Consider the following 15,040-nt stretch of genomic DNA (forward strand, 5'->3'; position numbering starts at 1 on the left):
GTTGGCCTTAAAATGGGAAGGGAGAGGAGGTCCCTCCGTAAAGTCAAGAATCACCAATAGATCAGCTTGAGTTTTATTACTGTTTTTCCATTTGCAATTGAAAAGATGGGCAGGAATGAAGGGAATAAACCCCCAGCCATTAAAGGGGAAAAGAGCAAGCTCTGAAAATGCCTCCTGAAAGCCAGTCACCTCGGGGTCCCGTGCAAAGGTGCAGGCTCTGCTGCAGCCACACTGGCAGCACCAGGCACCCACACATCGCCACCCACCACCTCCCAGCCCACAGCACGAGTCACAAAAAATAAACCTGCTGGAGCCACAGAGACGCTCAGTCACATCTAGCTTTATTTTAATCCCGTCAGAAAAGTTCAAGAATTACACCAAAAAATACTTCAGTCTCTGCTACCTACTGACAAAAAATACACCACAAAATTATAAACTGTTCAGTGGTTTGCTGGAGTTTTGATTATTGGTGGAGGGGGTGGTTTGTACATTTTGGGTGAGAAATGAATTTACAGGTGGCAGGGGCAGGAAGGATATGAAATCAGACAATGGCATTTGGCACTACATTTTTAGCTACACTATACAGTTTTTTTATCATGACGCCTGTTAGGACTGAGGAGTTCTGCCCTCATTTACACCCTCTAGTGTCTATGTATGTGAAATGGAGGGCAAAACTGCCAATGCAGGGGAAGAAGGGACCCTAATTTCCATCCCAGTCTAGCCACAAATCTGAAAAAGCAGCCTTAGTCAAATGTGAACCTTGCCTTCCCTGGGCACTCTGCTCCTGCTGCCCAGTCTCACCATGCCTGCGACACTGAGGAGCAGAGCTGCTTTGCAGCACAGCTTGCAACTCTGAAAAAAAAGGAACTTTTTTTTTTTTTAATCCCACCAGTCTGCACTAATTGCACAAGCCATTTGTGGGGAGAGGATGTTTTACATTGGCCAGGACTGGATTAAGCCTGGAGTCTGGTCTGTGCTTGCAAGCAGAGATTTGATGGGACCCTTGTACTCTGAAAGCATGCTTAAGCCATCCCTCTCCAATTACCTAGAATGACATTAAATACTGAAGTATCCAAAACTGAAGAAGGGAAGCAGGAGCATCCCATTTCATGGGTGAGGGAAAATTAGGGGCCAAAACGTCAGAGGTTCAGTACTCTTCTATAATGTCACCACTATTGAGAGGCTCCTCAGTTCATAATGGCATTTGTTTGCCTTTTGGTGACCCTCAGGGAGAGGTCCCAAAAGATAAAGTCTCATGTAAATTGCCAAAGGTCATGCAGGAAATCTGTGCCAGAAGCAGAAGTAAAGCCCCAATCTCCTGACTCCTAGTCCTGTGCTCAGAAGTATAATGCTGTCACTATAGCAGCCTCTGTCTGCTTCCATCCTGCTCCATATCCAACCAGGATTTCAGCCTCAGAGCCCAGCCAAGAACAGCAGCATGGTGGTGGCTCATTAAAAATGCCTAGATCTTTCTGGACTTATTTAGGACACTGCACAGGGGTGCATGTACATGTGTGTTTGCACATGTGTATATTTGAGGGAGGAGGGGATGCTTGTATTTCTCTATCAGCAAATGAACACTGATACTAGATTCAATTCGACAGCAAAATATCCCCCCCTTGGCAAGCTAAACATCATCACAATGTCTATGTACCAGGTTCTTTCTGCCTTCTCTCTCAAAAAGATTTCAGCTGTTCCTTCACTGCATACTAAGCCTCTCACACAGCTTTCCAGCAATGATAAAACTTTGTGGGATTCTCTTTGCTGCTTTTATCCTCCCTGGTTGTTTATCTAATTTGCTTTTTTTGTTTTTTAATTTATTTTTCTAACAAATAGTTAAGCAATGATTTAAAAATATTTTTACATCGTAAGGTACAGTCAACATCAAACATGCCTTTGTACAAGAAAGAGCTCGACTCAGTTACAAATCAACAAGAACAATGCACGAAAAGAAATATCCATTAAGATGACTCCTGCACTTGGATTTTATTTATTCCTGTTGTGCTGTTAGCACAGCACCCTCAGCTAGAGCAATGCAGTATAGACATGGTGTTGTCCCCCCACCCTCCCACTTTGCCCATCACCACTCGTTAACTTTAATGACCTTCTGTCTTGGCAGCCTTGGCTTCGTGGTTTACGGATCCTGAAGACAGCCAGGGTGATACGGCCCGGGAGCTGGTCTGCTTGGCCATGCTGTAGTGGCTGATGACGGTGTAGAACCTGCCCCGCGAGTTGGAATCCTGTGCAGAGTAGTACGCGTCCAGCGAGGCCGGGATGCACCGCTTGTGCTGTAAAGGGGAAGAAAGCAAAAGTAAAGAGTGGTCCCATCAGCCTCAGGCTCTTGCTTTAAAGATCTCAGGGTTAGCTGTTTGCATGGATGACGTTTGACTCAGACTTGGTGCAGCGAGAGCATCTGCTGCGCAGCCCCGACTGCCTTTCAGCGCCGTGGGAACGCACAAAGTTTAGAGTTGGGCAGCAGTCTTCGAAACCTGTTGCTATTGGCAACCCTGATTGCAGGCTGATTTCATCTGTGGATGGGAAACGGGGACTGCAAAATGAAGACCTGACTGGTTTGGTACATTACTGGCATGCACAGAGACCAAGGCCCCTTGCTGGAGCCCTAGCAGGGCTGGCTGAGCAGCCGGCTCTTATCACGTGCTGGACTGAAAGCTCGGTACAGCTAAGTCCAGAATTAATCCTCAGACAAGCAGAGGACAGGCAGAGCAGAGTAAGCTGCTTACATGCTGCTCTGTTACAGTGTGTTATCTCTGACCACCTTGGTTGGGGATGGTAGGAAGCGCAGCCCAACTGGCCAGCCCTTGTCAGAGCTTCTTGCCTGTACAGACGCTGCCCGTGCATCTCCGCTGTGCTAGTGCAGACACTTGTGTGCTAAAAACTGCACAGATAAAACAATTTGCTTTGCAACAGCTGTAAAAGAGCAATCAAATGGTAACAGATGTCAGACTGGTGGGTATTCACCAGCGTCGAAGTAGCACCAAGGATACAAAGGGCCCCAGGTACAATTATTATTGAATTATGAGATACTCCAACTCCCAGTTCAGTATGATCAGCTGAAATCTGAGTCTAAAATCTTTACTCTTTTCAGAAGTTCAGGTTGGGATCTGATTCTGAAATTCATGACTCTGTCCTAACCATTTTTGTATGACCTAAGAGAAAAATTCACAATGACTAACGCACCAACATCCTTACTCTATTTTCCAGCCCACAGATTATCCCCAGCATGGTCAAGGCTTCTGTAAGCTTAGGAGTTTACTCACAGTAAGGAGTCAGTGAACTATTTTACAAACTTTTTTTTTTTTTTAAATCTCAACAGTCCGGGAAAATAGTTCTCTGTGAATATTCATTATAAAATCATTGGGCCGCGGGATTTAGCCATTAAAGTTACATGGTTTTGCTCTTGATAGAAGCTCAAAAGCACCTAAATATGAACTGCATGGGCAAATTCAGGTTTCCTTTACAAAGGGCAGATGTGCCAGCACTCTGGGAGTTTGCTTTGCCAGTACGTATGCCAGTAAACCTCAGTTACTTGAATGTGTGGGAAGCAAACATGGGATTCCAGCTGCAATAAATCCATTCACAAATATGAGGGATTGTTCCTGAACATCTGTCTGTAGTGTTCACCAAATGCTAATCCCAACAATTACAGTGTAACAGTAGCTGATGGAGGCAGATGCGAGTCCACATTTCCCATCACACTTTTCCCATTTCAACACATTCTTGCCAAACGTCCTCTTTAGCCTGGTCAAAAAAGCAGACTAGACTGTAACCATGTAGTCAATTAGAGTCTATCGTTATCTCAGGCAATTCATCTGTCTGAAGTTTCTTACCTTATAAACAAATCCATCTGGGCAACTGTGGTCGTAAGTAAAGGCTTTGTATACCACAAGAAACACTATGCAGGCAAGGAATGCAAGAGCCAGACTTATGAGAATAGTGACCTACAAAAGAAGGATAATGTTACTCTACATATGTTAAAATGGCATATGAGCAACCTCATAATTAAATGACTTATAGTAACGGCCATCCTAACAGACTGCAGTCTTCACTCCACTGTGCAGTACTTAACTAAGCATGGTAATTGAATGAATGCTGGATCCAATAGCCCTGAATTCTCACAGTCGCTTCCACCCCCCCCCCCCCCCAGACCTTCAGGAGCGCACATTCCTGCGTTTAACCCCTTGCAAATGTATGGATTTTGCTGAGGTGTTTGGTGTTCCCAGTGGCTTTGTGTTCCCATGCTCTCAGCTGTTCAACCGGCAGCATCAGCTGCTGGCCCAGCAGGACCCGCCAGCAGCCAGAGTCCACATCGAGGTCTAATCCGTGCAGATAAGCTGCCCTGTAGCCATGGCGAGATCCTACTTGTCCAACAGCAGAGGCAGGTGAGCAGAGAGGAAGAATGAAGCCTTTGTAGCACAGATCCCTTTGCGCCTTCTGGGCAATGCAACAAGGATCATTTGTACCTCAAGCACCTTGCAGAAGGGGCTACGGGAGAAAGGGAATCCTTCTCTATTTATCAAAGCTGTAAAAGGACAATACCCCGACCACTAACAAAACCCAGCATGTAAATCCCACAGCATGTACAAGAGCAGATGCTGTGTTTGAGGTGCCAGACACAATTCCCTCTTTGGGGCTCAAATATTCCCCCTCTCCTCATTCCCAAGCAGGTTACTTTGCTGCACCATCCTGTTTCTTTGCTGTAGCTCCCTTCTCTCCAGCCCTGCCAGGTCCTTCTTAAATATTTCATTCAACAGCAAGTTTCCTGGCCCCATTCAGATGTCTGGACCGAGGCTCTGATCCTTAATTTTAGCTGAGCTGTCCCCTCCCTAAGGACTGTGCATGGGTCCCAAACGTGGTCCCGTTCTCCACCTCCCCAAAGCTTTCTTGGTCCCAGCTGGTAAATCCACAAATGCAGCACAAATGGCTCTGGACTTCTATCGCCTACATTACAGCAACCCATCCTGTCGAGACTGCTGTCTCACACTGATCGGGATTGGCATGAAAAAAATATCATAATCCCTGGGGCTCCAGTGTTACCATGCAAACTGGAGTTCCTAATCAAACGAACTCACTCACAGAGATGATGGGGGTGGGAACAGCAGCAGGGGAAACATTTAATGCCGCTGCATGGCCAGCAGCATGGGGAGGGAGCTGCAGCAGCTCCCCAGCTTGCTTTGCCTCGCTGGGGCTGAGCACCAGCAGCATGCATTTTGCAGGATGTGAGCCTGCATGGGGAAGGGGCTGCAACGCTCCTGTGCCAGGTGAGCCCATGAGCGTTCATGCTGAGGAAGTTCCTACAGCAAAAGTTTGAGGTCAGGGTTTACGGGAGGGATGGCAAACAATGAGGCTTTCTCCTACCCACAGCCTCAGTCTGTTGGCTTCAGAATCCCACTTCCTCATCATGTCACCAGAAGCCAAGCCCAGGGCGGCAGATTTTCCCTGGTCACATCAAAAGCCACCCACTGAGAGAACTGCAATGGCAGGACACAGCAGGGACTGTGTACCTGACCCTGGCTAACGGTCCCACTGTACCAGGCACATGCTCGTCCTGCAAAACATGCCCCCATCCCCAGATCAGGGTTGATCCAACTTGTGCTAAAAGCAATCACTATCATTTACCGCCCGAGCGAGGGAAAGCCACACATTTTTCAGCTCCCTCTAGTCATTCAGGGTTCATCTGCCCTTTTGTTGTTACAGTCATGTCAGAATCCTCTTTATTTTCTTGCATGGGTGTTCAAGGAAATTGAATAGTAGGTACAGGCAGAAGTTGTTCCTTATCTAATATACAGGAGACTGGTGATGGCAGAAAGTGGGGAAATACAGGGATAATCCCTACAGTATAGAGGACAGGTTTGTCAGGAACAGCAGCTAATAAAGAGCAAGGTGGCCACATCTCAGAATTCATCAATAGAATATTATCAATATAACAATAATATTATGTAATATTAGTACTATTATATCAGAAAAGATATACTAATTGCTTAATATCGGTTCACACTGAAGTTTGCTCTAACTCTCCCCTTTGGTTATCATATCAGCTATAATTCTGAGAACCTGTATGACAGGCAATCCCTGCACAGACTTGAAGGGGCCACTGTAACTACTTGCTGTGCAGGAAAAGACTTCTCACCCTCACCAATCCTGCAGAATGATGCATTGCCTGGTGAGATATATTCCTACACCGCACACAGCACAGTGGGACTATTAGAGAAGCTAAAGCAGGCCTGGCAATGCCACCTGCAGTGCTGGAAGCTCCTGAGCTACAATTTTGGTGGCTGTTTTAAGACAGAAAGAAAGAATGAAGGTAAATCTGCATGCATGGTGTTAAATCCGACCCAGCACATCCAGTTCAGAACTCAGGAAAAAGAGAGGTGTGGAGACTACATCTAGCAGGAGAGATTCATAAGTTCATTGTTAAGTCAGAATATTTTAGAATAAAGCGTAAAAAAGTAAGAAGATTGGGGCTAACAGGTTTTTCCCATGATGAACAGTTCACTGAAGTCCTGACCTGCCTTTTAGAATAACTGCTCATATTAACCTCCTCCTTGGGGCCTAATCTGCTGCAAAACGGGTCAATTAAGCAAAAGGCAGCTGCAGAGGGAGAAGCACTTACTGCTGGATCTCATAAGAGAACATGTGTAAGAGAGTCCCAATGAGCAGGAAAGGTAGCTGGTAGGAAAGGAGTGTGGTGGTATGAATTGCACTAGTCTGACCAAGCAAATATGGGCTCCACCTCCTCTCCATCAAAGTGCACGTGCCTGCAAGTTTGAATAGAAATATTTCAGAGCAGCTTTATGGTAGCCCATGGGTCCCCAACCTAGGGGAGCAATATCCCTTTTCATAGTGCTGAAGTCTCAGTTGGATTCAGGGAGATGGAAAAGGAATTTGCTTTGTTTTCTGCCCCCAAAAGAAACTATATTATACCTGAAAAAAAATGAAAAAGGTCACTTTGAAAAAGTATAGTCAAAATGAGAGACTTCCTTGATTAAGTACGCTAACACTCTCTACTTTTTCCAAGAGGAGACCTAGGAAGAAAGACCCCTCTCCACAAAGACCCATCACAACCCAGCTCTGGCAGGCCAATGCAGAAGAGCATTTCTCCCTGCAGAATACATGTCCACCAACTCTTCTTCATTTAAAAGGGGAGCACATTAGGTCTTGTACTTCCTCCCATAATAATTTATATAGTAATACAAAGATGACAATGGCACAAGACCCTTTGAGGTTAGTTTGAGGGCACTAAAGGAAGACATACATCTTGCTCTACCAAAGCCGATGCTTAGAGGGCAGCCCTGGCTAGAAATTCAGAAAATAAGAAATTCTCAGCTCTCCAGTTTGGTTGCTCTGCCCTAAATACAATGTACAATGAAATTAGAAAACTTGCTTGGGTTAGGCTGAAGGAACAAACTTGTGCTCAGGGCAAAGGAAGAGACAAAGGGCAATGAAATTACACTGAATGCCACCTGGGAATGCATGGAGCGTAACTCGGTGAGAAAGTACCTCTTGTTCCTAAGAAGTGAGAAGCTGCTCATCCTCTAGTCTTCTTTAGTAAATACAACCTGCATCATCAGGGCTAGCAAGAACTGCACACCAGCAGGATGCATGCACCCTGTGCTGATTCCTCCTGCTCTAATGTCTGCCTGGTTCCTTTCTTCCCCTCTGCATCACCGTTTCCTCCATCCCAGAGGGATTCATCAGGGCTGACTGCAGCCAGACAAGAGGCTGTGAAAGGGGAATATCCCTGAACTGTCAGATGTCTCCCTCGCCCGGGATGGCTGTGTCTGTCTTCCCCAAGAGTTGCCACCAAAGTTGCTTTGAAGACTTCCCACTCCAACCAGTTAACATGGACAAGTTCTTCCTTTAGCCTTCAGAAAAAGAAAGAACCAAGCTGTCTGGAGCGAGAATGAATGTCCCTTCTTTTGTTAAATCCCACGTACATGCACAGCCCATGGAAATGACCACCAGTAATGCCACCTGACAGGTTCCTTTCCTCCTGTCTGCCCACTGAGCCCCTAAAAATAATAAATCCCCCTCTGTTCTGTCTCTCTGCTCTGGCAAAGTGCTGACACCTAATTCATTACCTCCCAGGAACCGGTCCCTCTGCTGAGCTCTCCCCTCCCTCCAGGGTGTAATTGAGCCCATTCTCACCTCCCTCCTGCGGTTTCATGCACTTGCAAAATTACAGCGTGACACAATATTACACATGATGATACATAGTGTAAAATTGCTCTGGGATGAAATGTCATGTAAGATGTTAAAACCCAAAGGAAAGGGAAGAAACCTCCCCCCTCCCCCCGCCCCAGATATTTTGCCATGCCAGAGGTAAGATCTACCTCTCCAGCTATTCCAAGAGCATACAAAGCATCATTAACATTCAAACACCAAAGAATCACAGAGCTGCAATACCTAATAAACCTCCACTTTTTTTTATGATTAACATGAACCTTGGCAGTCTCTAAGCAATATAAACATTCACAGAGGGGAAATAAAATTTAGTGAGCAGATAAAATCGAGAAGTGCTGCAGGCATGAATCTGTCATGTGTGACTGCTGGAGAGGGTAAAAGAAGGGAGGGATTTGCCTGCCCTTTCCCCAAAGTCTTATACGATTCCCATAGGTTCCCTTAAGAAGGGAGTGTCTGCTGGAATGGAGGAGAGAGAGCATCGTTACCACACTAAGAAACTCCCCATCCTCCACAAAACACAGAAAAAGGCCCTTAACATCTCTGAAAGATGATGTCAACCTCACATTAGCAGCAGCCCACTTGGCTTGGTCCCTCCCCACCTTTTCCACAGATGAAGTACACGTTGCACTTTCACAACAGCATGGATATAAGAAAGATATATCCTCATCAGGCAACAGGACATCAGCTGACACTAGGTTTTGCTCTAGTGAGGTATCTAATTACAACGCTGTTCTAGTTAACCTGGCTTTCATGCTGTCCATTGGAGTATCCTTCCTACACTCTTTGATTTCAACAGCTGCCCCTGATTTTTTTTTTTTTCATCAAAAATTCCTTTTTGCCCTCTCTATCTACAATGAAAAGCCCTATTTAAAAGCAAACCAGAGAACAATGCCACATCCAAACAGCAGGGCATTCTTTTAATAGGCTTTTCCATTGTAAGGTTTCTACATTTTTATTCCTTATTGTTTTCCTTGGCAAAAATTTGCACCCTTGATTTTCAGAGAGGGTGTACACCCTTCACTGCTCATGGAAGTCAACAAGAGAGGGGAGCTGCTGGTCCCTCCAAAAATCGAGCCTTAGGGGCTCTGACAAGCTGCTGAGCGACAGAGCCTGCAGGTAGCTACACACCAGCACAGGGCTGGCACTGTCACACAAACCCGTGAGGTATTTCAGTGCCTGAGAGTCCTGGGAAACCTGAACTCTCTGGAAATACCCAGGGGGGGAAAAAGGAAGCAGAGAAAGGCAGATCCTGAACAGGGGTTGAAGGGAATACTACTGCACAGAGCCGATATTCATAAGGATGGATTTTCAGACAGTGTAGGTGGGGGAAGGGTCTGTCAGCAGATGGCAGTTCCCTCAAATTTATGCACTGTTTGAACTGAGTTGACAAATATTTCTTTCCCCAGTGGGGACTGGATGCAGACAGCTCTCTATTAGCATGCAGCATCCAGCCTGTGCTGGGGAGTTGTGGGCTGTGTGGTTTTGTTCCCACTTAAGCCACATATTACTTGCATTAGCAGCTGGAGGAACATAACTTACAATCACAGCCCCGGCACCAGGGCTTGTCATTCCACCTTTATGTTTTGTTCTCAGGCTCCACTGATGGTGTCACACACTGTGAGGACTCAGCATAAAAATGGTTAAAATAAAAATTGGATCGGGAAACAAAATAACATGGGCATTCAAATGCAATGCACTTTGTAGTGAAACACAAAAGAAGGCATCCTACAAAACTGTGAAGCAACGCTTCTTGAAGAAGTAAAGGGTTGTTTTTTCTAACCCAAACCACAGTTCTTCTATGAAATTAATCACAATTAATCTACCAAATTTATTCTGTATAATATGATGAACAGAAGGAGCTCAGTAAGATTCGACAAAGGTAAAGCATTCATATGGAGAGCCCCCACATGGTTTGAAGTAGGGCTTAATAAAAGAAATACAGCCCCCTCTTCTCCCACCGAGTTCCCATATTTGACGGCATGAACCAGTCACTTAGACCTAGATCCATAAAGGCAGTCAGGTGTCTAAATCTCCTTTAGTTTCCTATAGGACACAAGAATCATTAGGCACCTTCTGTAGGCTTAGGTGTCTTCAGAGGGGTAAGAAATTGTCCATTTTGGATTTTCACACATTGCTCTGACACATCTGTCTTCAGGTCACTAAAATGGGTTTCCAAATGGGATGGTCAACTAGCTGGTACGGCACTGCAATCCTTTGCGCTCCACTGCCAAAGCTCAAACCCATCACTGCTCACACTCAGGCAGTAGCATTATCTACTGTCTAAAAATCATTTGGAAAACCACTGTGCTGCCCTCTCTTTGATGGAAAACAGCTGCATTCGGTCCAGCTTTGGAGGAACTCAGCAAGTATCACCTGGTGTTTGTGGATCAGGCATAAGCCCCAGGTGCCCAGGCACTTGAAATCACCCTCCATTTGCCAACTAAGAGGAGCAATTCTCAGGATGCAAACAGATGATGTGATGTCTATCAATCTGTCTGAAGAAAATAGTGCAGAACATCTCTTCTGTTCTCATGCAGCTCTTGTGAGAGGCTAGCAAGCAGGGGGTTTCATCTGTGTGGGTGGCACTTCTTCAATATCAAGCATGATTTTTTTCCTAAAGCTGGCAAATAAATGTTTGACTCTGGACACCTTTCCCAGTGCTCAGGGCATGTAATAGATACACTTATATACACTCAAAATAGGAGTACAGCCAAGAAGATGCCACAACCAGGAAAAGCATTTATGTCTATAGGAAAATCAGCCAGACAAGCAGCACCCAGAGAAGAATTAGTGCTCTCAGAGTGTAGAGTTGTGTGTTAGGAGATCAGTTTAACTCCCAGATAAGGATAATTTATCATGGAAAAATCCCCACAAAGTTCTGCGGTCTTCCTAGTCCTAGCTGTAACGTGAATAAGGGATCTCAGAAGCCAGATGCCTCCGTTCCTGCAGTGCAGCCTCACCCTCTTCACATTCAAGTTGTCAGGAAAGGATGCCACTGCTGATGCCATGTCTGGTTCTGCAAGATACCTTCAATGTTGATGGGTATTGGGAAATTTTGTGACCTTTAACAGGCAATTCAGTTGAAGAAATTATCTTGGTTTTAATTTTCTCTTTGTAGAAGAAGACAGACTCTGAATGAGACAAAATTTGTTGTAAACAACATTGGGAGAAATTCTGTCAAGGTTATTTTCACAGAAGGGCATAAGAGCTATGCTTGGATAGGCAACAAGGTTCTTTCCATAGTCCATGGCAATGCCATTACACCTGGCGACTTATTAATCCATTGACAACCTAGTTAACTTGCATGCAAGAAAAAAATATGACAAAATCATCAATCCATTTGCCACAGGGCCAGTCCCTGAGGTCTTGCCGCTCAGCAGAACGGTTTCAGCTGTTAAGGGCATCTCAGTAGATGTTCATACACTCATCATGTCATTACAGGGATTTCTGCTTGACAGTGAAAAATTCAGGAGGGTCATTTTTTTCTCCTTCATCTCATAACTTCTTTCAGCTGATAATTAGATTGACAACATTAGATCTTGACATGAAAACTACAGCTAAAGTGAAAGACTCAGGAGCACTTCCGAGCTCTTGGGTCCAGCCGTCTATCCTGGCTGCGTCCCACCTGTACGCCAGGATGAAATCCAAGTGTGAACCACCCCATCATTTGAATCCAGGTTGCTACTGTAAGAAAGCTCAGGCATGTAGGCAGGGAGGGAGCCACAGGCTGACAGGATACAGAGGGATCGACCAAGGCAATAAGGGGTCAGAAATACCCTCCAGGAAGAGCTGCTCCACCGTTCCGACTCAGACAGAGAAAAGCTGCGGTGCATTGCCCAGCACCCTGTTATACAGCTGGATCCTTTCTGCAGGTAATGATTTGGCTGCACTCCAAAAATGGCATTTCACTCCAGATTGTTAAGAATCTTTTTGCAATAAGTTGCTGATTTTGCTGATTTTATGGCAACAGCTTAGCCTCTGAAATTTTGAAAGGCTAACTGAAAAAAAGCGACACAATTGGGTCTTCACATTTGCTTAGTATGGTTCAAGATGTAGGATTTGTCCTTTACTATTACAGCACAGCTTTATTCCAGATGGTGTGCAGATTCCTAAGTAACATCTCTTAGGAGATGCTTTATAAGAGGGAAACGTCCTTCATCATGTATCTAAATCTTCCAAACCACGGGAAAATACTCAGTGCTGCATGGCTTCTTACAGGAAGCTTAAGGGATTGGGGGTTTTGTTCCTTTATCTTAGAATTCATAATTGTAAACCAGCTTGGCCCCAGTTCTCCTAAGAACACTGAACGCCGCCCATGAGGACAGTATAATCTTGGGGTCCAAAAACATCTCACGTTTGCTTCAGTATTTCATGGGTTCCTTTCAGACCACACAGTCCAGCAACCAAAGTCCACAAGACACACAGAGCAGAGCAAAGGGAGGGTCATTTCTCCAACTGCCCTAAAGCTCCCAAAGTATGCACCTGAAACAGCACTAGCTGTCTGCCACCCAGTTTGCTATCCCAGCCATGTCCCCCTTGCCTCGACCCATCCCTGCGTACACTGCCCCACCACAACTAAACCAGTGAACCTCCCCCAAGTTTGCAAACCTTAAAAAAAAAAAATCTCTCTTCCAAGATGACTACATACCCACCAGCAATTCCTCTGCTCTGCGCCTCATAATGCTGCAAGTGCAGCACAAGTGTAGAACAAGAACACCGTGTTTCTAAGCAATTTGTCAAATAATTAAATTATGCACACAATAACTAGCTGGCTCAATTATATTAGCCAGTCTCCATCATGTAATATAATTTCTAGTGGCTGTTTAGGCACTAATAGCCTCAGATCCTTTTAACTGTGTCTGGTGCCAGCTGCGGTCTGCATGATGTCTCTCTGTGCCAAGTCAAACCCCTTGAATGGAAAATTCACGGCTCAGTTTCCAAGCCCCCATTCCTTATGGAAGTTCTAAAACGCCATTTTCAATAAGGATGCTTCCAACATTGAATAGTGCAGAATTTTCACTTAGGTAAATAAAAAGCTCCGTTTGGTTTGCTTTTTCTTTTTCTGCCATTTAATGCCATAAAAAGAATCCTTCATCAGAATAGGCTGGTATATTGAGATGCTATAATACTGTTTCTAGGAATACCAAATAAATACATGGACTTTTTGGCAGACCATAAAGGTATTTAAAGGTCTTTTCCCCCACCTCCTACAAGAATATCTTCTTCCTTTTTCAAATATCGTAAGCCTTCCCTTCTAATTTCTGTGACTCTGCTGCCTTCAAAAGAAGAGAAGCAAACCCCCAAAATTACACAAGCGTGATGACTCAGGAACACCGCTTATAAAGGTGCTTTGTTTCCCAAACCCATGGTCCTAATAATGCCTGACAAACCATCTCATGAGCTGAGCAACGCTGGAAGGGGCTTCCTTCCAAATCGCTAATTTGAGACTGGTTTTCTATTAGAGGTGTTGCAGCGGACAGATACGTCACCTCCCCAACCAACGCCGCATCAGTGACATGCTGCTGTGTCCCACTGCACTGTGCAAAGCTTGGCTGTGACCCTTCCTCCGGTCACTTCACATGGGACATGGCAATGGATGCCTCAGCTCATCGAGGCCCCTTTTTAAATGCATTAACACGCATACAAGATATATCAAGTCATCAGTAAAATGTCTCCTTGCCTACCTTCTGCCTGCCAAGACGCCTCTGAAGAGTCTCACACACGCAGATCCTCCCCCTCTCCCTGCTTCCCTCACATTGGATTTGGTGCAGGGGAAGCATTAGGAGCCCTGAGCAAGAACGGGTTCAGGGATCAGCACACGGCAGCACTCCTGGGAAATGCAGGTTGTGTTGCTTGTTCTGCTGGTGGCTTTCTTTGACACCTGAGGCACACTCGGGCCCAGCTCCACATCTTACTCCCCACTGCTACTCACAGACACTCCAGCAAGATCCACCCAAAGCTGCAAGCATCTAAGTCCCCAAAAGCTTGGCTTTTTCTGGGCCCGTCTGCGCAAAACCACCCATCAACATCATTCCACGGCCAAGGATCAGGCTGGTTCTAGGGAAAAGCTGAGGTCTGTTTGCTTTATGGAATTACCTTCTTTCAAAGGCAGGGCAATTTTCAAAGCAAACCTTTCAGACTTGAGTATTGATGTACTGGACTAAGGCACAAAATGGTATTCCTCCAGGCATGGTTTTTCATGTATTTGCTTTTCTCATCACTTTATTGTATTTTGATTTTACTTATGACACTTCCATTTTCTTCATCAGCCAGCAACAACAGAAGACTGGATTTAAAAATGCCCAGAACAATTTAAGCTCTTTATATGCCAGGGCACATGATAACTTTCTCCTACCACTTCCCAGTCCCATGGACTTCTTAGATAAAATGAAATCAAAGGTTAAGCTTGCACAAATTAAAACACCTTTGTTCAGTGCACTCTTGTGGTTAAAAAAAATAATCAGTTGGAAGTTCATTCCTTCAAGAAGGTCAACATATTCACATGATTTCAGCACCTATGTCTACTATCATGGGTCAGGAAATCCAGTTAATAATATGACAGCACTCATGGTCCAGTGCACCCATCTCTCTCAGAAAACTTACTCTTATTATGTGGGTGCTTCATATGAGGACAAAGTGATGACTTGGCGAGCAAAGTGTCCCCTGGGTAACTTAAGAATTAAAAGGCTTTCCATTTTAAATTAGAAATGTGAAGCTTTATTGCTGCAAATGACTTACAAAAGCTACTCTTTTAAAAACAAACAACAAAAATGAATAATCTAGCTGATTATGATGCCTTCAAAGGCGTGAGGCCAGTTCCATTAGCTGTGGATCTGAC

General features: G+C 45.0%; 1 protein-coding gene across 1 annotated transcript in view; it reads right to left on the bottom strand.

Annotated features, from left to right (window-relative positions):
• Positions 1-325: 325 nt before the first annotated feature.
• NSG2 (neuronal vesicle trafficking associated 2) overlaps positions 326-15,040 on the bottom strand; it is a 37,892-nt gene continuing 23,177 nt past the window's right edge. Inside the window, exons 4-5 of the mRNA XM_040604716.1 lie at positions 3,849-3,959; positions 326-2,288 (exon numbers count right to left, since the gene is read on the bottom strand). Coding sequence (XP_040460650.1) covers positions 2,097-2,288; positions 3,849-3,959 — 303 coding nt within the window. The 3' untranslated portion in view covers positions 326-2,096. The remainder of the gene's footprint in view (positions 2,289-3,848; positions 3,960-15,040) is intronic.

The sequence above is a fragment of the Falco naumanni genome, chromosome 8 (genome assembly GCF_017639655.2).
Source record: "Falco naumanni isolate bFalNau1 chromosome 8, bFalNau1.pat, whole genome shotgun sequence".
In the NCBI taxonomy this organism is placed as follows: Eukaryota; Metazoa; Chordata; class Aves; order Falconiformes; family Falconidae; genus Falco; species Falco naumanni.